The following is a 23377-nucleotide window of genomic DNA, read 5'->3' on the forward strand; positions in this document are numbered from 1 at the left end:
ACAAAATTAACCTGTTTCAGAGTGATGGCAGAGGAAAGTGTGAACATGAAAAGGAACTCCCCAATATCCAAAGCATACCATGTCATCTGTTAAACATGGTGGAGAGGATCTTATGGCTTGGGTATGTATGGCTACAACAGGTACAGGCACAATTATCTGCATTGGTGATGGAACTATTAATGGCAGTTGCACAATGGATTCTGAGTTGTATTCAAACGACTTATCTGCTCAAGATCCAGTGTAAATGCCTCCAAACATATTGGACAGCACTTCATCCTACAACAAGATGATGATCTCAAAACATGCTGCTAAGGCAACACAAGAGTTGTTTAAATCTAAAACATAGAAAATTCTTGAATGGTCACCCAATTTAAATCCAATTAAGATTGCCTTCCATATGCTGAAGAATACCTTAAGGGGACTAACCCACAAATTAAGCAGGAGCTGAAGATACCCAGTACCTGGTGATATCTATGAATCACAAACTTCAAGCAGTTCCTGCATGCAAGGGATATGCACACAGAGTACTAAATATGACAGCTTTAATATACCTGCCATTAAGTATTTTGGTGCCCTCAAATGGGGGGACCATGTGTAAAAAGTGTTGTATAAGACACTAAATGACTTTCATCCTCTAATATTTTTAGATAGCACAGTGCTTCATTTGCTTAATATTTGATTAAGAGTGTTACACTTTCTATCTGTTCTCATGCATATTATATTAACGCAGCTTTTTTCCAATCAACACGCCTAACCTGAAGAATCTGAATAACTTTGAACATTCCATGCAATCACATTTTTTGTTAAAAAGTCCAATTAAAAAGTTAATTCTGCAAAGATTGCTAAAATAAGACAATAATGAAATCAAACTCTGGACAACTAATGTTGGTTGAAATAACAATAATAATTTTACCATTTTCTCTAAATCTGTTCAGAAATCATTAATCTTACTTGTTTTTGGCTCTAAAAAATGCTTCAACCTTAATGGGTGCAGAGTGGATGTACATTTTTACTTTAACTAATACTAGGGTGTTGTATAATGTTAGCCATTATGGATGCAATGAGAAGTGAAGCAAAATGACTCCTTTTTATAGGCAAACTAAACAAATTACAATATGCAAGCTTTCAAGACAGCTCAGGCCCCCAGAAACCAGAGTTCTAATCAAATTGACTGGTAAGTCGGAGAGATGTAAATAGTCCTCATATCCAGTGACGTGCAGTGAGGTTCATGGCTGTTGAGGCACTGACTCCTACAGAGTTAGATTTACAAATACATTTAATTGGCATCATGCACATTGAATACGGGTTATGTTTCATATCTCATCAGCATTCTTTACACAGAAACATAGGTAAGGCACATATTTTGCTAAGAAAGAACATTACATTTATAACAGCGAGAGAGAGCAGAGAGAGCTCATTTGCTCTGCACTCTCCATGTGTTCTAAATTTGCCATTGTAATTCCACAATTCATACTCATTCAATACAAATGAAACTATTGAGTGGTGTACAAAAAAAAGAATTTCAATTTTGACCTTGTTTTTAAAAGCTTTTAATTCTGATACTTTAATCAATTTTAATAAAAATTAAATCCTGTTTTCTTTTTTTTTATTTTCTTAAATTAAACAGTGACAAAACTGAGGTTCTCCTCATTGGTTCAAAATCATCATTATCCAAAGCCGATAATCTTTCTCTTATTATTAAGAACTCCGTTGTTTCTCCATCACCTCAGGTCAAGAGTCTGGGTGTCATCCTTGACAGTACTCTATGTTTCCAATCTCACATTAATAACATCACCCGGTCTGCTTACTTCCACCTACGTAATATTAATCGCATCCGCCCCTCCCTCACTCCCCATACCACTGCCATTTTTGTTCAGTTAAGTTAAGCAAAATGACACCTGTTGTTGGCTAACTAGAACGGTTACAATATGTAAGCTTTAAAGGCAACTCAGGGCCCTTCTTCAGGCAGTTATTTTGATTGTATCTTGCCAGAAGAAGGGGCCTGAGTTGCCTCAAAAGCTTGCATATTGTAATCTTTCTAGTTAGCCAACAAAAGGTATCATTTTGCTTAACTTCTTACTACTAGGCAGAATGTCTCTTCACTTTCAATCTTCCTAAATACTGTCTTCTCACATCATGTCCCTTGTGGTTTCCCTAGTCTAATCCTTTTCCTACGGTGGCCGAGAAGGGCAAAACAAATTTACATTTCACGAAACAAATTTATAACCATTAAGACAAATTTACAAAGGAAATTCAAATTAACATTTCAGAAAACAATTTTACAATACTGAGAACAATTTACAACTCCCGAGACAAATTTACAAGCGGTAAAACAAATTAACAGATCAGAAAATAACTTTACAAGTGGCCCGAAACAAATTTACAAGCGGCAAATCAAACGGAAAGGGTAGGTACAATACACAGGAAGTGCTTTTTGCTGACCTTTTGTGTCATTCAAACTGTTTTGCGAGGGAACATTGAACAGAGTTTGTGACGGTAAATCAAGCGACAATGTTTTATTCATTTTGTGGAAACCATTTTAGCCAGTTAGCCCGCTTTTGTTATTCTTGTGGGACATGTTTAGACTTTCTAAAAGAGGCTCAGCGCACGGAAGAACCAGATGCACAGCCGACGTCTAAACCACCTGGAAATGTTAATCAAAGTACCGGTAAGTGGACTCTTTACGCTTTCTAAAGCCAGCTATCCTAGGCTTTTATTATTATTATTATTATTGCTCAGTTGACGTTGTACGAGTCATTCAGAATTCCGTTCAAATAAACAACTTCTGTGCAAGTTGGGATATACAGTATATATGTGTGTTGTACTTAATGCAGTCATTTACGTTTTTTTAATTATTTCCGTAACATACACTGGGACTGTTAACTTTCGTAACGGTTGTAACCTAATAAAATAAAACATGATTTGGTCTCGTATTATTTTCAACATTCAGAAATTGCCAGCACATTTCAAAGTACACATATAGCTGCGTCTTTTCGTTTCCAAAGGTTGAGCATCAGTTGGCAAGGTAGGATCCAGCATGAGTCAAACATGTACAAAAATAAATTTCTCAGTCCAATAAAGTTCGTTTCAACAATGTTTATTGAAAATTTGAAAGAAAAAAATCACAACATTTTAGAAAAAAGTTATTACACAGAATAAAAGGCAAAAACAGAAAAAAGGTGTATTCTCGGTCTAATTACAGTCTTAGCTTTCTCTGGTTAAAAATTAGTTACTTTCTATATTGTTACTTTCTATTGCAAACTTACATAGACTTCATTTTAGTATGTCAGTACGGTTTGAAGCTGTTTGCCCTCCATGCCTTACCAACTGCAAGGCAGATCATAAAATGAAATAATGTGTAGTCAGAATGACAAGAAATAATTAGAATATTCCATTTACAATTTAGCTTGTAGGGATTATAATAGAACCTCCCATTGACTATGCACTAATATATACACAAACATTTTAACAACAAAATACTAATATCAACTAATTATAATCTAACTAACAAATGGCTTTTACAACAGGAAATGGAATGGATTTTCCTAGTGTACTGTATATTTATGCCGTTTAAGAGTATTGTGAAGAAAATGTAATTTTTTTTTTTGTTTTTTTTGGTTAAAAAATCTTATAGAAGCACACCTTTGCATCTCATCTTTTAACAAGCAGTGTTACCTGTAGTGGTCATAAACTAAAGGTCACATATTACGAGTAATTATACTAAACAATATTGTGGAAGTAGTTGAACTAAATACACATCAATACATTTTATGGTTCATAAATGATTACAATTATTCTGTCCTTAATGTGTTGATATTCAATTCTGTTCATTCCAGAAGAACAACCGTGCCCATCATATAAACAGTTCATGGACTACAGAAACTTCAAATCAAAAGAAAGACAGTCCTTTAGCTGTGGGTCAAAAAGACGACTAAAACAAGAACAGAGACAAGTTCAGGTTAGGTGGCTTAACTGTTTGTGTCATGTATACAAGACAATGGTTGCAGGGACGTTTATTGTTTAATCAGTGGACCCATTTGGTGTTTAACTTTCTATGCAACAAACTTATAAATGTATAATTTACAGAAAACTCATTCTGTTTACTTTTATTTATCTAGATAAACATAGGATTGATGGTGCCAAATGGAAGGGATTTAAAACCTGCAAGAGGGAAAACACTCCCATTATTTACAGACCCTCTGGTAGCAGCGCCTGATCTGCTGAAACTAGCTGTTCAGAAAATGAAGAGGTTAGTGGATCTGATGATTTAGCACTTTTACATATTTCACAGTGCTGTGACATACTGTACATAATAATGCATAATAATGTGTTGATTTTGTTTCCTTTAACTGCAGTGGATGTTAGCTCAGAATCAGACTCAGATTCTGAAATTTTTGTTACAAGTAGGAGCACAATTGAATTCAATCAGGCTGACACTATGGTGAGTTAACATGAAACAAATAATTTAGGAAAGCTATATACTGAATGGCCGTATTAATTATCTTAACCAGAGCTGTTCTGTGCATAATGCTTGCCAATATTTTGGTTCAACAGAGGCTAGCTACTTAGTAATGTCTGTAATTGAGTTTGAAAATACATTCCTGCATTGTACTTGAACAAACAGTAGGATTTACATTTTAAATGGCATTTGGTGTAACACATATGAATCATTTTGATTATTGTTCAGCCAGTTTATCTGTCAGAAATACTAACAACTTGCCATGTTTCAGCAGGCAACATTGATAAGTATTTATGTAGTAAGAGAAGAATAATATAGGCTGTATTTTCCCCTCAGGTTTTTGAAGACTGTAACCAAAGTACACCCAAACACAAACTAGAAGATGTAGTGTAAGTACCAATTTGCAAATGTAAGTAATCTGTAAGCTGGTAATGTGATCTAATCACGTTTGGGACAGACCCTTGAGTTTATGTTGAGTTTTTGCTCTAAATATATGAAGTTGTAAATAATGTAAGAATATTGTGAAATTTAGCAAAATTATCTAGATTATTATAATTTACCATAATTTTAAATTTCTTTTTTAACTCCATGATACTTTGTTGTACTAAAGTGGTAATTTTAACATGTTTCAGAGATGCATCCAGACATTCATCAACGATTCAAGCTGGACAGGTAAGTATTGAACCAAATGTTACCTCATAATATTTTTTTCTTTTAGTTTTGTTTTATATTGTGTTGGACATTTAAGTTCCCCATGTCACTTTATTTTTCAGATAGTAATATCTGATACTGAGGATACTCTGGATCTACCTGAATACAATGTGACTAAGTCCACTTACTACAGGTAAGCAAAAACAATTGACAAAATGTGACTATTCCCTTGGTAGACGTTTTTAGATTAGATGAAAAATAAACTGCCGTATTGTTTCTAAAATATCTGTAGAATGGTTAACTTACAAACAATACTTCAGGGATTTACTTAGGTTGGAAATTACTTAAGAAGAATGTTTTAGTGTAAAATGGGTGGAGTTGCCTTTTAACATAGGAATGGTAATTTCTTTACAGTAAATATACAAACCTTTATGCACCATGTGTTGAAGAAGAGGATGAAGAGCCAGTTCCTGTAAATTTTGGGAATTTATCAGACGCAACCATGTAAGCTGGCAGTTATTGACAATAGCAATAGGTTTTCTCTATGCACTTAATAGTAAAAGATTGAATTACTTCTGTGATAATATGTGAAAGAAGCTCTTTACTGTTCATCAGTGTTGTGCAAAAAATAGAAAACTGTGTACTGTCTGACATTTCACAAATGTAACTCAGTCTTGTGTAATTCTAGAGAGGAGGTAAACATTACACTACCTGATATCATTGCAAAGCTGTCGCATCATATTGATCATTGAAGAGTTAGCGGTTCAACATTACAAGGTCAAATGTCTGGGATGGAGCAGTCCGAGGCTTCAAGCGTGCAACATATTCAGAAACCTGTGATATGCTAGTCAGATTTACTGATGATGCTGGTGTTTTTGAGGATGGAATTGATACAGGTGGTCCAAGACGAGAGTTTCTAACTCTACTAATGAACCATCTTAAAGACCGACCAATTTTTGATGGACCAACAGGACAACTTACTTAGTCTACAATGCAAATGGTATGTCTACATAGTGTTAAGATGTGTGACTTGTAATTATATATCACATCACTGATACACTTTGTTACTTGAACTGCTCCAGAGGTATTTAGCAACAACATGCTTAGGGTTGTCTTGATTTTAATGCATTATGGAATATATTTGTATGTTTCCAAAAGTAGTTGCTAAATATGTGTGGAACAGTAGAAATAACATTAAAAGCAATTTGGAATTGTGGTTCAAATTGTAAATCACCCAAAATTCTAAAATATGAATGATTTTCATTCATAGCTCTCAGGGAGGATGAGTACTTCTTGGCAGGAAAGATGATTGCGGTATCAGTTGTGCATGGAGGCCCAGGTCCGCATTTCCTCTCAGAAGATCTTGTACTGTATCTTGCAGGCCAGCCGTCATTCAAAGCAACAGTGAATGATGTAACTGAAGAAGAAATAAAGAAAGCTTTGAGAGGTAGGAAAAGCATAATGCTATAGTAGGGAAGGGTTTATTTATTAGGCAGTGCTTTGAGAAAATCATTACTTCCTTGATAACATACACAGAGTAATGCATTTATTGTTCTGTGATTGTACAAGATATAGAGTTAAACTAGATAAGTAATGGAACAGAAATTTATGAGAACTATATATACTGTATATGCCCCTTTTTTGTGTTTTAGATTGACCGTGCTGCTTCTGTCGAAGCTTTGTGAGAATGTACTTTAAAATATAGCACAATGTTACAGACAGCCGGTTGTCTGAGATATGTGGCTACTCTTGAAGAAAAGGGAACAATTGTATCAGACTACCTCCGATGGTATATTATCGACCGTAACTCATGTGTAATTGACAGGTACCATCATATCCTAGTCTTACAATTTTTGTAAGTTACATTGCCATGTTCAAAGCAAACATGTCAGTCTGCAATTCAGTTGTTAACAAGCAACTTGCAACTACTGCATTATTAGTGAAGGACAGTTCCAATAATTTTCAACATATATGATTTCAAAAAGGGTTTCTGGTGATGAGTCAGGGTCAAAAATGTTTTAGTTGATTCCTGTCTCATTTCATGGGGGCAGGCATGCTGTTCGAGCCTTTAAACCATCTAAAATAAGTGATCTAAAACCAGAAACTCAGAAAGGCTTTAAGAACATACCCCATTGACTCCTGTTTAAAGGGAAAATGCAGAAACAACACTAAGTTTCTCTAATATGACTCAATACAATAAAACACATTTTACCTTAGATGCTGAAAATTACTGGAGTAATCATGTTTTTAACATACTGTCCATACACATACACTATGTGATTAGCACTTTATAGCAGTGTAACGATGTATTTTGTACTTTTTAGATTTAAAAATGGTCTTTCAGCTCTTCAGTTTTTGACTGCACTGCAGCAGCATCCTTCTTTGATGATCCCTGTCCTGTGCCACTCAGAAAAGAAGGTCACTGCCCTTGAACTTGAGGGACTTTTCAAACCTGACCTCAGTCCATCAGGGAGCAACAGGAGACTCAGAGAAGGACAAACATTAGGCTACTGGGCTGACTATCTCCTTGATTGTGAAGGTTTGCAAAATAGATTGCATAATTATTTATTTTACAAGTAGTTAAAAATAATACTTAATATGCCAAGATGTGAATGAACAATTCTGTTTCTTTACAGAAGGTCAGGCTGCTGTTTGCGTGGAAGATGTTTTCATGTTTGCAACTGGGCTAACTTCACTTTCCCCGTCTGGATTGGAACTGCTGCTGAGGATTGAGTTCCTGGATGATTCACCATTCCCAATGGCAAACACATGTTCAAACACAATGAAATTACCACTGCTGGATTCATACAGTGTGTTTAAATCACATATGGATTTTGGAATTCAGAATTCGCCAGGATTTGGCTGTTTTTAAATCAGGTGTGATTGGGTCCACTAGATGTGGATAAATCACTACAGCTAGAGAACTCGCATCCATCTGCACTGGTGGACACACTTTAGCACTGTTACTATTTAATTTTGTAATATAACTCTGCTGCATTTTTTATATTTGAGATTTTGAAGAAACCATGTTTGATTATTGTTTAAGTTACAACTGAAGATGTTTTAATGTGTTCTTGTTTATATTATGTTACATTTGGACTGTTTCATCAAATCCTGAGCTCTGAAAGAGAGATTTCCTGGTAATAAAGCCAAATCAAGAGTACTTAAAATTAAACATTTATTTATTTTATACTTTGCCTTACTTTTACTTCACTTTATTTCATTTCACCCTTTATTTACAATTTAGGGCAGATGTGGAAGTTTTTCCAGTAAAAATTAAAATTCATGGACAGCACAAGTTACTCTTCGCATGCTTGACACACTGTTTCATTAATGTGTACATTATTACATCTGAATTATATTATATTATTACAAAGAATTATAATTGAGCAATTTCTTTAAGATGTATGTACAGTTCTGAAGCAGACTCCCAGTTCTCTGGCTTCTGTAGGTAACTGTGCTCCATAACAAAGTCCAAGTACTCCTGCATGTTCAGGTCACCACATGAATGCATTGGCTGATTTGATTCAGGGAAAGTATCCAGTTCTGTACATTCAATCCTAAATCCACACTCTCTGGAGCCAAATCTAGATTGAGAAATGGATCGGAGTAATAACATTTATTTACATTTAAGCTACAAAGAAAACAAAGTTACTGGGAAATGATAATCCATTACCTGTGTGGTAAGTAGTACAGTTCATTGGGCACTCCTCCAGGACATGACGCGGTTGTAGAAGGGCGAATCCGGTGACTGTTCCACAGAGTCATGCATTCATCCAGGTCCTTCTGTATGACATCCTTGAAGCAAAATCTTAGCAAGCACTGATGTTCACGACTTCCATTAAAGTGTCCTGCATCTCTGAGGTCTGCAAATAACTCCATCCAGAACTGAGACCTATATGAATAACTGGGTTAAACTTCATATTAATTCTGCCATTTGCTTAGGCATACCAGTTTATTTACACTTGTAGATCAAGAGATGATATCAAGATAAAGAAAAAAAATGGGACCAGTATTGGTGTGTGTTACTTTTAAAATTAACTTAGTCACATTCCTCATTACTTACAAAAAAAAGTAACCAAATATGTTATATAGTTACTTAAAAAATTTAATGCATTACAAACCGTGCTTTTCTTTGCACTTTTTTTCTTAAAGTAAGAGATACAAAAACCATACTTATAATAAAAATAAATCTATTTTCATGAACTCCATTATTCCTGAGCAAGATATTAACAAACAGAATTCCATTTATTTATAATGCAGCTCACCAAACGACCTGAAGAACCGCAGGCACTATGTGACAACTTCAGAAGGCAACGACTTTGAGAAAAGGGCAGTACTTATAGGAAATAAAACCGTACTAATCCTAATAATAAAACAGTAATTATTATCATTTTTGAGCGGCTTGACTATGTAACGCAGGGGTGCCCACACTTTTTCGGCTTCGAGCTCCTTTTAAAATGATCAGGTCGAAATGATCTCCTACATTAAAAATTATATATATATATATGAGTGAGAGAGAGTATACGTTATACATAAAATATGTTGTCGTACCTTGCATAACTGAATAACCTTTATGGCACAATAACAATTCAATACATTTATGGTCACTACAGTATTTGGATTTAATAATCGTCATGTAGGAAAAGGCTGACTCGCATAAATAAGTAGAGCCGAATAATGCAGCCAAGGAGCTTTTGAATTCAGCCGAGTGAAAATGACGGCTGTCCAATTAACTGCGATTTTAGTTCCTTCTCCTTTTTCTTTCTCAGATCACTGAAGGAAGCCAGTTTCGTAGTTTTTATGAACAGTTCGAAAGTGCCTTTCCACATTTTCCTTCTTTGGAATAGCAATGATAGCTTGACAGATCAGACAAACGCACTTCGATTGGGACATTGTGAGAAAAAAAAAATCCTCTTCCAATTCCACATAAAGCCCGTACCCTCCCCAAACATTTTTTTTTTAAATCCCTTCTTTAGTCGATATAAATTGGAAGATCTAAGAACTAGATCACAGCCAGAGTTTTGCAGTAGCTCGCGCGTTTGATGGCGAGTACAGAATGACCAGTGTGTTAGAAGAAAAGAGATCTCAGACTGGCCGCCCTGTATGTCAATCAAGTGGCAAATGCCATAGGGAGGATATATGATAGACTAACGTTTACAAAAATTTTTTTTTTTGAATGCAACGCTTTCTACCTGCACTACCTTCGCGATCGACGTCTTGGGCACCCCTAATGTAACGTAACCTTTACCGTTGCCCCAACACTACAGAAGACAGTAAGTGACCAGGGATCCTAAATAACGCATTTAGGAGATGCGTTTAAAAAGTTAATCCCATACATTTTTAACACGTTTATGGTGATTAATCAGCAGCCTTAACGTAACTTAATATTTTGTTTTTCCTTAACATGCATCACAGTTGTAAAATGTGTAGGCTAACAGTAATAATGAAGAGCGATACTTCATTTAGGTCACGTACCTTCCCTTTCTGAATATGGACCACCACGACTCAATGCGTTGATTGTTTGTGGATGAGCCATACATGTGGCTAGACATTCCCGAGTAGTAGTCGGCGTGCTGGTGACGTAGGGTACATTGAATTGCAGCCATAATGCCATTCTCCGTGCCGCAATCGGTCCTCAGTCTCATGGGCACAACACCAAGGCGTCGCACACAAGTTAGGAAATTGTGAGCGATCACTGATGGATTGTTATTTGTTGGTCCACTTACAAGCCACAATACTTTACGTGAAAATCCATCAATGCATCCAGAAATAGCAAATCCGAATGGCTTTAGTTTGTCGTAACCATCAGCATGCCACATATAATTCGGCCCCATTGAGTGGTAGGTTCTTCTTATAAACCTTCTGCGTGCTCATTTAGCTCCCGGAGTAAAACCATAACATCATCTCCCTTTACTCGCAAATTGTACTTTTGCCTAAGTACTTGCCACATCGTTCGGTAGCCAAAAGGTTGTCCAGGTCCACGAAGCTCCAACCTGATGGCATTCCTGGCAGCGTTTGTGGAGGAATACTCCTTTCTACGATATAGCCCGGCTTCTCTAAATTTAGTTTTAAGACACCGCAAGCTAATGTTAACACCATGTAAAAGGACATCATGTCAACGATTACATTGTAGGAGTGGCCTTCATTGGCATAGCCTATACAACAACGTTTCACATCTTCCATCTGGAGAGCCTCTTTTAGAAAGTCTAAACATTTCCCACAAGAATAACAAAAGCGAGCCAGCTGGCTAAAATGGTTACCACAAAATGGACAAAACATCGTCGCCTGGCAGTGCTTAATCGCTACAAACTCTACTCATTTTACCCTCGCAAAACAGTTTGAATGACACACAAGGTCAGCAACAAGCACTTCCTGTGTATTGTATCTACCCTTTCCGTTTGATTTGCCGCTTGTAAATTTGTTTCGGGCCACTTGTAAAGTTATTTTCTGATCTGTTAATTTGTTTTACCGCTTGTAAATTTGTCTCGGGAGTTGTAAATTGTTCTCAGTATTGTAAAATTGTTTTCTGAAATGTTAATTTGAATTTCCTTTGTAAATTTGTCTTAATGGTTATAAATTTGTTTCGTGAAATGGTAAATTTGTTTTGCCCTTCTCGGCCACCGTATTTTCCAGTGAGATCTTTGCCTGATTTCCTCTCAAGACTTAATAATTCACACACAATGAACATCTTTTTAACCAAAATAGTGTTAACTTCAGGGACAGGTCACTGAATCATCATCTGGTCTAGAGAAGGTCCAATATGGCTACAGAGGCTAGTGATCTCTACTATCCCTGTGCTCCACATAAAAAATCAGAACTCCAAGGCTTCATCTCATGGATAACACCCTGTCTTTTCAGTTTAAAATTCTGGGGTATCCGCTTACCACCCCAGAAAACCCGATCTATTCACAAATGCGTATAGAGATGCACTGTTACAGCTGTTTCTCTCTTCTTTGTCTGTCTTGTGCTATTGTGGTGAATTTTTGTCCCCAATGACCTCTTAGACTTACTTAAAAATAAATATTTTTGATTTTGGCTGGGTTTCTTATTGAATGAATTAATCTTTTTCAGTGCTGCTGTTGCTTCTAAAGCTTTGTACACCCTGACAAGATATTAATTTATTTTTTTAACAATTCATTTTGTTTCTACTTCCATCTTAAGTAAGAAAATAAATTAGAAATATTTTGTAAACAGCTTAAAATCTAAAATGTGTTCTCTTAAACAACAGTGCCCCCTTGTATCAAAACCAGTGTATAAAGTCAAGCTTGCCATTCTGAAAAGTGAATATCTACCTTTGTAAAGGGTGGAATTCCAAATACATCCATTTTTATGTAATCTATTTTTTGATTTATATTATATTTAAAGGCAGTTATTTTGTGTATGTCTTAAAACAACTTTACTACAACAATGTATTAATTTTTGGTTAATTTTTTCCATGTTAGCCTGTTTCCTTTCCATTACACAGACTGTAGTACTAGGGTGTTGTACTGTGTTAGCCACTATGAATGTAGAGAAAAGCCAAGCAAAATGACACCTTTTATTGGCTAACTAAAAAGATTACAATATGCAAGCTTTCAAGGCAACTCAGGCCCCTTCTTCAGGCAAGATGTAATACCATTCATTCATTCATTACACAGACTGAAATTTCAAGTTGCCTTAGCTGCATTTAACAAAATACTTGCAGAAGAAAGTAAGTATTTCTAAAAAAATACAAAGAAAGTCTATGAAGTCTACACTTGATTGCTGTACGTCAAGCCTGCTTCAAAATCTGAGTGCAGAAAGATCTTATAGAGCATTTATTTGTCATAAGTTTTTCAAAACTTGGGAAAATGTAGTTTGATATATTGTGATTATTCCCTTTAACTATAAAGGCAAAGAGGATGTTGGCATTGTTATGCCTATGTGAACAATACAGGGCTAGAGAAATGCTGCTAAAACTAACTTATAAAATTAAAACAGTGTTTATAATATTAGGGGGAATAAACACTGTGTATGCCATCTGCTATTTTACCATATGTCATTTGGTTAACATTACATTTATTGTAAATATTACAAAAATTGTTTTTCCAATATTCCACATTCATACCAGTTAACTTGATTGATGACGCTGAATTAACTTGGTGTGACTGTTCCCCCCTAAGGAATTCATTCATTCATTTTCCACCACTTATCCAAGACCAGGTCCCAAAGGGACAACAGTCTTAGCAATGAGGATCAAGTGTCCCTTTCCCCAGTGACACTTGCCAACTGATACTGTGGGGAACCCAAGGCCCAGGCCATCTAGAAGATATAATCCTCCCAGTGAGCCCTCAGTCTTCCTTGAGGTCTCCTCCCAGCTTGTAATGCTAGTAAAACCTCCTCAGGAAAGTGTCCAAGAAGCATCCATATCCGATGCCTGTGCCACCTCATTGGCTCCACTCAAAGCAGAGGGTCATTGGCTCTACTCTAAGCCTCTCTCATATGTCTGTGCTTTTCACCCTATCTCTGATCTATCTTGCTACTGATCAGCCACTTTTCGGAAAAAAAATTATTTCAGTTGTTTGTACCTGCAGTCTCATTTTTTTGGTCATTACCCAAAGCTCATGACTGAAGATGAGGGCAGGGATGTAGAGTGACTGTAAATTAAGAGTTTTGCCTTCTGGCTCACATCCTTCTTATCCACTAAAGATTAGTATAGCGACCATATAACTGCTCTTGTCACCCTACCTCCCATCCATCTGTCGATCTCATCCTTCCTTTTCCCATCTCTAGTGAACAAGACTGCAAGATGCTTAAACTCCTCCACGTGTGGCAGCAGCTCACCTCCAACTTGGAGAAGACAGTTCATCTTTTTCCTACTGAGGACCATGGCCTCAGATTTGGAATTGCTGATCCTCATCCCCGTCTCTTCACACTTGGTGGTAAAGTGTCCCAATGTGGAATTGTCCTGTTAACAATAGTGAGATTAATGAAACTACACTGGAATAAGCATGTTCAAGAAATATGCAGAGGAGGTTTCATATATATCATGAGGTGATAAGAACATACCAGAGAATTCTGGGACAATGTGAAACATTCTAGTACAAGTATTCTCTAATACTCAGCCCTGCGAAAATGTGAAGAGGAAAAATGATATAAAAGGATGTCTACAGCTGTGATTGTGTATTTCACCAACATCAACTCTTGATTCCACACATCCAAAGAGGCTTATGATTGTATATATATATATATCTTTGTAGTGCTGTAGTTGTGGCATCAGCTAGCCATACTATCAGTCTGAACTTTCATGCCAGAAAGTTCTACAGTGCATTTTAAGTTCTTGTTCAACAGATTAACGTAAAGGATTTTTTATTGGATCCTTGTATACATCTATCAGACTATTTTCTAGGCTACTTATTCAAAAATAGCCTATTTTTATCTGTTGGGGTCATATTTCTGAAAAATTCTGTGGATACAGAAAATGCAAATGCTGAAGCATTAATCCTGTGGGAAAAATGGAGTCCGGTTCCAGCAAGACGTCGGCTTAGGGAAAGGACTGGTGGGAGCAAACAAGGTTGGATAGATGCTTTGGTCGTCCAATCATCCTTCCTTGTGGCTTGGTAATGATCTTTCCACAGGTTCAACTTCTTCTACAGTCAAGTTTGATCATCTTCTAGGCGCTCCACCAGAGACAGCAAGCAACCGCAGCGGGGGCTGTTCCAAGGACCGTACTAAACAATTCAATAGGTAGTACTGACAGACAGTGTGTACAAAGGCCAGGGGTTTAATCAGTGTAGACTTATGATCCACACTTACTGAGAATTCATCGTTTGTGGTTAACAATTGCAAGTCCCAGTCCCCATCATGAATGGAGTTCAATGGCTTTGCTAAAACTCTAGGTGCTGGAAAGTCACATGTTGATGCATTCAGTGTAATGTGCATGCATCCCCAGACGTGTAAGGGCATCACGGACATATTAATCCTCAATCACATGGGTCACTTATGCGCAGTAGACTTCTCAGAATTTAATACAACCCTCAATGTCCGTCCCCATCCTGTGGCCTGCAGTGAGGGCCTTATTCACAAATAGGCACAATGTTGCAAAATGGGTTACACTTTTATAATAGTGAATAAGTAAATCCACAGATAGAGAGAATTTACTCTAATTATGAATGTGTTCCTTAAAAAAGTCATACACTATGTAATGAAAGGTTATAGCTTAACCAACAAAACACTGATGTCTCCAGGCCAAATTGTTTTGAGATGTTATGTGTTGTGAAAATAAATAGCCTTGACAACACAAAAAAAGTTTGGTGCAGCCACCCATATACTTGAATCCTGGCTGCTAAAGGCAAAATAGGTTGCACAGATGTGTACAGAGGTGAGTCCAAAACAGAAACAATACAAAGTGGAGGTTGTCTTGCTTTTAAGGCAGGTCGGTGGAAGTGATGGCATCAAGGCCAATAAACCGGAGGTGGTATTCTTGGGCTGGAGCCGGAAGTGACGTCCTCTGGCCAAAACCAGAAGTGACGTCCTCAGGGCCAGAACTGAAAGTGACGTCATTGGGGCAAAAATGGTAGTGATGTTGTCAAAATCAAACAGAAGTTCCCGTGTCTGGTCTGCAGAGATAAAAGAGGAAGGTTTACTGCACCCCGCCACCCCCTGCTCTGGCATGAAATGACCTTCTTTCGGTCCTTCTAGCTGCCACCCATACACACGTGTGTGACAGTGTCTACAGAACTATAGATGAATAATGCTAAGGAGGTTCTCCAAAAACACCAAGTGAGTCCTAAAGAAGTTGCAAGACAAGATGCATGCTTAATAGACTTGATGGCTTTGACACAGAACAAGCTCAAAAGAAAAGAAAGCTAAAAGTCTGAAGCCCACCAAATGGTCATATTTTGAACATTGAATAAACATTAAATAAGGAAAAGTCTCAAATATGAAGAGTAAAGGAAGTTTTAATGTGTGGTTTATGTTCCTGAAGCTCTTCCTACTGATCATATCACATTATGGATGATCTAAAATAATCTTTGAAATTTTATTGTTTTACAGCTCTTCAACAAACTCTATCATCTGTTTTACAAAATTTTTAGAAGGTATAACTATAAATGTCAGACTTTAATAGTTTAGAATATAATCATTATTTACAGCACTTCAAGCAATAGCATTTCCAGATATTTCATCTGCACACATTACTTTGTGGTGCCGGGGAGGATAAGCGGTTGAGAAGCTATTGTTACTCCTTTAGCTTTTTGAAGCAAAATGTGTCTTTTTATGGTGGTGAGACTTTTTATCATTTGTATTTGATTTTACACCTATGTCAAAAAGGTGTGGGCCAGAGCTCGAACATTTTTGTTGGAGTCAGACACAGAGAACTTGGCACAGTGCTTTGTATTCAATCAGTGAAGTGCATGATACAAAAATAAATTGAAATTAATTGAATACAAGTATCATAAAGTTTTAATGATCTTTTTACCTGCTATAATACTGGCTGAAGCTACCTCAGGGTCACAGGGGTTGAACTTTGCCTCAATAAAGGGGGCTGAAATTGTCAACTCATTATAAGACAGACACATATTAACACCTTTGGAGCACATAGAGAAAATGCACATACATCCATAGGGAGAACATGCAGATTCCACACAGTGGCCACCCAGGATTCGTATCAAGCTGTGGAGCCGTAAGGCAACAATGCTAAACACCACACTATCCACTACTTAATTTCGAAATTCTGAGATTGCATTTGCCTACTTCTAAATCCATAAGCTTAATCAGCTCAGAATGACATGCAGAAAAGTGGCACTTACTAGGAGGTCTTTCTGATTTGTAAAACGTGGCCTTAATTAAAATGGCTCAATAAACACAATCATAATTAGCTTTCAGGAAAGGAGGTGATTGCTCCCCGTGTGCTTGTCAAAGACAAATCTGGCTAAAATAATCAGTTCAATGAGAAATGCAGGGTATGGTAAAGCAAATATTCCACGCAACAGCACAAACCTCTTCACATCATTAAGCAAGGCCTCCCGGATTTAAAGGACCATTCCCCTAAGAATTATTAATTAGCTGTAAGGCGGAGTACAGCTTGCACTTTACAGAAGGATTTCCTTGATATATCAGATGTATAAGTATTCTAAAGAAAATCATTTAATTTCTGTAACATATTTCAGCAGACACTTTCTGGCAATGATATCTGGCAGGGTTTAAGAGGCCACTTTGATTCATTATGTGACTACTACAATGCCCACACTTTCTTATCTCTCTTCAACATAAGCCCACAAGAGTCAAACTTCATCTATCCATATGAACCCACTCTTCAAGGGTCACAGGAAATTGAAGTCTATTCTGGGTAATTCTATTCTTGGATACTACAATATCCATTTTAAGACATCCTTCTTTCTCCAACGAAACTGTTTAAGGAAGGCAGACGTTTTGTTTGAGGGAGGTGGACAACGTAAAATGGACACTGTAGGACAAGATATCAGTCCATCATAGCCCATGCTTACTCAAACAGGGTCAGTGTAGAGCTTCTATTAATAACCGTGCCTTTGTGAAACTCAGAGTACATAAAGAAAAATTCCATGAGCAAAAAGAGAGTGTGTACATTTTACAATGTGCGTGGGCAAGAAACTGAAGTGAAGTGGGTATCTGGAGTTGTGTGGCAATCTAGATACCAGTCGCTGCATTAATACTCACATTTACTTTATTTTTACCTGTAACACCAATCCAGGTATTGACCTGCGTGTAAACCAGCAGGGAGTGTTATTGGGCATTAAGCTTAATATAGTATAAAGAGAGCAGTATCTAGCAGTAGAAATAGTACTACCATGCCAGAACCAAAATAGTAATACCACCAGTGGACAACAGTTTGCTATCCCAGGAGAACAAGAGTAGCTCAATGCCAATGGTGGATGACTGTCATCTGGGAGTAAGGGGCCTCTTAATTAATTAATTATTTAATTAATTATTTATTTTATCTGTTGACACCTGATAGATATTGTGAAAATCAGTTACCCAGGGGATGGCTGCATCTTTGTATATTAATTGAGTTTCTACAAAGCAGCTCCTGAGATTGCCTGAATAGTGGCCTTAGGCCAGTGTTTTACACCTGGCTTATCTTCAATACATGGTGTAACCTTAAGTTGTGGGAGCAGAATTAATGGCAGTGGCTCAACATATGGAAGAAAGACAGACCAGTGTCAAGAAAGGTGTGCTCAGCAGAATTGGAGATAGAAAGGAGCTGTAAGATTTGTGTGTGAAACAGTGGACCAACCAATACAATATGTCAGGAAGTCCGATTTTGAATATAGGCAAGCCCAGAGCAGCAATCAGGTTTATTATTATTTATTTTGTGTTGTGTTTTTATGTTACTCCCTCTGCAAATTATGTTACATTGTAATTAAATATCATTTTGTTAGTTCTTTGGCCTCATGGGTGATTACGTGGGTTTTGGAAAAGCTCCTAAAATATATACTGTATATACTAGCCAACGCACGGCGTACCATACGCCGCATAATCAGGCCAATTTTTTTAATGATTTTTAAGCACAGGGAGAAAATTAACATTTCAAAAATCGGTGATGTAATAAATCAGCAAGAAAAGCAACATTGTAACAATGGACGGAACGAACCAACACACAATCGTCCGTGACTTACAACAGTAAGTGAAAGATGAAACTCTGGAGAGAGCAAAATACAACACAATAGTGAACCTGCGGCATAACAAACGCCGCATAATTATTTATTGATGGTTGAACACTTCTGGAAAGACACAGTTGCCTAAAAAGGGAGGGTGTGAGGATACAACAGAAAATGAATGAAAAGATGGAACTCTGGAGAGAGCAACATATAATTGTCTGTGAATAAAGAAGACGCATGTTTGTCGAATTGCTGTATGTAGGGTGTAAAACAGTTTGCTATAGTGCACGCGGTCGTGCGTCGTAAACTTACTTCATTGTGTTTTAACCTCAGTTGTAAAGGATTGTTTTAAGGATCCCATGGGATACCCCTCGCAAACCGTTTTACACGCTGCATATGGCGATTCACCTCCGCGAGAAACATGCCTCTATGAACAGTCAAGGTGGCTCGGAGGTGCCAGGAGTTGGTGGGCGTGGCTCCTTCCTGCGTGTGCCATAGGTGTCTTACTTGTCGGCGGCTCAGTGAATCCACGCCCCTTCCGGTGTGCTTTCCATGGTCGTCTTGCCTTAGTGAATTATATATATAGATTTTTTTAATAGGTTTAATTATTATTATTGTTGTACAATATCTTTAAATGTTCCTCCATTCATTGTGCTTTGTGGTTAGAATCCCAAGTGTGGGACACCATAATCTCATAAATGAGGGACCACCATGAACCTATATGTTCTGGTGGATGAGACAACTCAATCAAATTGTCATTGAGTGTTCTTTGGAGTCAGTTCTGTAGGTATTGTTTTCTTTCGATTCTCGGATTTTGTGGATTTTTTTTTTTTGCTCTGTTTCTTAGACTTGTTGGTAGATTTGGAGGTTTTTTTTTTTGGACTTCCCCTTATATTGTAATCTTGTGTTCCTTTGGATTAGTTTTTGTAATAAATTCTTCATTCCTAAAGATTCTCATTTTGGAATGAGAAGGAGGTCTGATAGTTTCTCTCTCTTGTGCATTTTGAATTTTTAAAGTATATGTTTAACTTCTAAAGTTAGCTCCCCATTTTTACATCTGTGTTAGAATCATAAAGCCAAATGAATAAAACAAATGTGTGGGGACAACCATGAGTGAATCTGGCATAATAGCGGGTGGGACCAATTAGATTGTTCAATCAGTTACAAATCTCTAAATCTATGTGAAGCTTAGAGTAGAGATGGCGATTTAAACAGAAAAGTGTAGTGGTGCACATGGTAACCTGGTCTGACAGACAAAAAGTCTGTGGCCTTGATGGAAAAACATTCTGTGGCTGGAAAATCTCCTAAAAAGAAAACCATTGAGCATATCAATGTGTTCCGTGTGTGCAGAGAACACTTTACCAATAGTGGAGTATATATACACACCACAAAGTTCCTCTAAACATGTTTTGCTGCTGTTATGCCATGTAGCAACAATCAGAATGGCATCATGATATATAAGCAATCCTTAGGCCTCAGGTATGGAGCCCTTCAGTTAATAGCAGCAATTTTACTTGTTTTCTCTCAGTGTGAAGTCTTTTTGTTCTGTTTCTTTATCTCGCTCCCTGTCTTTCCAAAGATACTTTACGTATTCATTGAATACATGTGTAGAAACTGGACACTGCAACGTCTAACATTTAAAGTGCATAGACTGGAGGAAATTGGTGGCTAGTTTTTAGGAAGAAACACTGTTGTTAGAGCCTTTCCAGCAGACTACAACATTTTAGCAAATTGTCCCCAGACATGTGTTCTTATTCGAAAATCACATCTGGCATCATGCATCATAAGACTAGGTCCATATAGGATACAATTTGCAGGTAGGAGTGGCGGGGCTGGATGACTTGGGATGAGACTTATCTTGGCAGGCTAAAGAAAGCCCTGACCTGCTTTGAGGAACGTTTGGGAGGCCTCACACACCTCTTTTTCGCCATATTAATGTCTCCTTATCTGAGCAAATATAATCTAGGTGTAATACCATAAGCAGAAGCATAGGCACAAATATTTCAAAAATATACATCATGGACAGATGGGGACCCGGGAGAGAAAAGAAGGATGTCTGTACCTGCTGGTCCAAAAAGGGCAAGTCGAAGAGACATCAGTTTTAAAGAGCCACCGAGGCTCAGCGGTTTTTAACAACAGACAGCCCATATTGTTTAAACCTTGTTCTTATGGATTCAGCTTTGGATTTATTGAATTGATTGTTTTTAACCTTCACAGAAACACTCTTTTAAAATGGATTATTTATTTATATACATAGAACTGAGCACGGCACTATTTCTTTGAACACAGTTTTGCTTTTGATTGTTTTTAATAAAAGCACCTGCACTTGTTCACCTATCCCTTGTTGATTGTGTATGTATCCTCACTTGCCACAGCCCATCCAATTACAAGAATTGGTTCAAGAGGCTCCCGCATGTAGTTAGTTGGGAGAGTGGAACCGACCCACACCATCACAGGAGCATGACTATGAATTTGTCTTGCTGCAGTCGATTTCCCAGTCATCACATTTCAATCCACTCAAGGTTCTAGGGGTTGAGATTGAACAAGATATTAAGAGCAGACAGCGCTCACCACCTAATACTTGATAATAATTATGGGAGACATTAAATTCAACATATATAATAATGAACTATCATTATTTCTGATTGAATCAAATATCAAGGGGTGCTTTACTGTGTGTATATATATATATATATATATATATATATATATATATATATATATATATACACAGTGCATCCGGAAAGTATTGACAGCGCATCACTTTTTCCACATTTTGTTATGTTACAGCCTTATTCCAAAATGGATTAAATTCATTTTTTTCCTCAGAATTCTACACACAACACCCCATAATGACAACGTGAAAAAAGCTTACTTGAGGTTTTTGCAAATTTATTAAAAATAAAAAAATTGAGACATCACATGTACATAAGTATTCACAGCCTTTGCTATGAAGCTCAAAATTGAGCTCAGGTGCATCCTGTTTACCCTGATCATCCTTGAGATGTTTCTGCAGCTTAATTGGAGTCCACCTGTGGTAAATTCAGTTGATTGGACATGATTTGGAAAGGCACACACCTGTCTATAGAAGGTTTCACAGTTGACAGTTCACGTCAGAGCACAAACCAAGCATGAAGTCAAAGGAATTGTCTGTAGACCTCCGAGACAGGATTGTCTCGAGGCACAAATCTGGGGAAGGTTACAGAAAAAATTTCTGCTGCTTTGAAGGTCCCAATGAGCACAGTGGCCTCTATTATCCTTAAGTGGAAGAAGTTTGAAACCACCAGGGCTCTTCCTAGAGCTGGCTGGCCATCTAAACTGAGCGATCAGGGGAGAAGGGCCTTAGTCAGGGAGGTGACCAAGAACCCGATGGTCACTCTGTCAGAGCTCTAGAGGTCCTCTTTGGAGAGAGGAGAACCTTCCAGAAGGACATCCATCTCTGCAGCAATCCACCAATTAGGCCTGTATGGTAGAGTGGCCAGACGAAAGCCACTCCTTAGTAAAAGGCACATGGCAGCCTGCCTGGAGTTTGCCAAAAGGCACCTGAAGGACTCCCAGACCATGAGAAACAAAATTCTCTGGTCTGATGGACAAAGATTGAACTATTTGGTGCGAATGCCAGGCGTCACGTTTGGAGGAAACCAGGCACCACTCATCACCAGGCCAATACCATCCCTACAGTGAAGCATGACAGTGGTAGCATCATGTTGTGGGCATGTTTTTCAGCGGCAGGAACTGGGAGACTAGTCAGGATAAAGGGAAAGATGACTGCAGCAATGCACAGAGACATCCTGGATGAAAACCTGCTCCAGAGCGCTCTTGACCTCAGACTGGGGCAACGGTTTATCTTTCAGCAGGACAACGACCCTAAGCACACAGCCAAGATATCAAAGGAGTGGCTTCAGGACAACTCTGTAAATGTCCTTGAGTGGCCCAGCCTAGAAAGTTTTTGGAAATGCTCCCTACGACTTCTGCTGTTTTTTACCAGCCCCATTTTGGCTTATATACCTCAGGTCCAAGCCTTCATTAACATGAGAATTGGAAGTCAACAGAGACAAAAACTGGCTGTGGAGAAGCAGAACAGAAAAGAAATCAGAAAAGAACTTTTTCCATCCAAGAGACCAAGAGAGCTATGGGCAAAATGTTATGCACAAACAACCGCATCATGACCAAGGGAAAGTCCATCAGGATTGCTGCTATTTTTATTGTGCTTGTCTTTTCCCCAGCATAACAGCAAAGCATGAAATAAATCAGTGGCAAGTCATAACAGTTGGAAAGTATAGTCAGCAGGATTTGACCTTCAAGAAAAATATCAAGCATCTAAAGCTGTGGCAGAGTTATCTAAAAGGAAGTTTGTATGCACAGTAATTACAGCCTCACAGAAATTTCATGTGTTGAATCTTTGTTGTGTCAGTTTTAAGCAGGATGCCAAAGCAAGTTATGGAATAACACATTCAATTGCGTCATATACATTCTCTGCGGATAGCTAAAATGTAGCCTTTGTGAAACAACTCTGTGACTTTTAATTTTTAGATGACTTATTTTGATGCCATGTGTCCCCAAAGGACATTAAAAACAGTGGCTTTGAAAGTTACAGACAGCACTTTATACCCAACAGTACAATTATTGTTGATTAAAAATTATTTTCAAACAATTCAATTATCCAGAA

General features: G+C 37.5%; 2 protein-coding genes across 3 annotated transcripts; one reads left to right on the forward strand and one right to left on the reverse strand.

Annotated features, from left to right (window-relative positions):
* The first annotated feature begins 2610 nt into the window (after positions 1-2610).
* On the forward strand, positions 2611-8300 carry LOC120523573. The gene is given in 10 exon segments (XM_039744981.1): positions 2611-2668; positions 3837-3958; positions 4119-4284; positions 4287-4441; positions 4796-4848; positions 5092-5131; positions 5233-5303; positions 5525-5614; positions 7435-7649; positions 7747-8300. Coding segments are annotated over 9 exon segments (1116 nt in total). The 5' UTR covers positions 2611-2668; positions 3837-3868; the 3' UTR covers positions 7983-8300.
* Positions 6456-11666, reverse strand: LOC120523574. Of its 2 annotated transcripts, none has more exons than XM_039744983.1 (3): positions 10589-11666; positions 8787-9005; positions 6456-6527 (listed from the first exon to the last, which is right to left on the reverse strand). In XM_039744983.1, the coding sequence occupies exons 1-3, from the start codon at positions 10945-10947 to the stop codon at positions 6500-6502; spliced, it is 606 nt and encodes a 201-aa protein (XP_039600917.1). In that variant the 5' UTR covers positions 10948-11666; the 3' UTR covers positions 6456-6499. The 2 variants fall into 2 exon arrangements, with proteins under 2 accessions (XP_039600917.1, XP_039600916.1); XM_039744982.1 differs by lacking the exon at positions 6456-6527 and adding an exon at positions 8286-8697.
* Between the last annotated feature and the right edge of the window lie 11711 nt (positions 11667-23377).

Source organism: Polypterus senegalus, chromosome 2 (assembly GCF_016835505.1).
Source record: "Polypterus senegalus isolate Bchr_013 chromosome 2, ASM1683550v1, whole genome shotgun sequence".
Taxonomy (NCBI): domain Eukaryota; kingdom Metazoa; phylum Chordata; class Cladistia; order Polypteriformes; family Polypteridae; genus Polypterus; species Polypterus senegalus.

Coding starts and splice junctions, on each gene's coding strand:
- LOC120523574 (XM_039744982.1), bottom strand. CDS start 10,947: ATGGGGCCGAATTATATGTGGCATGCTGATGGTTACGACAAACTAAAG. Junction 9,006..10,588: donor TCCATATTCAGAAAGGGAAG/GTACGTGACCTA, acceptor TTATTCATATAG/GTCTCAGTTCTGGATGGAGT. Junction 8,698..8,786: donor CTGTACTACTTACCACACAG/GTAATGGATTAT, acceptor TTCTCAATCTAG/ATTTGGCTCCAGAGAGTGTG.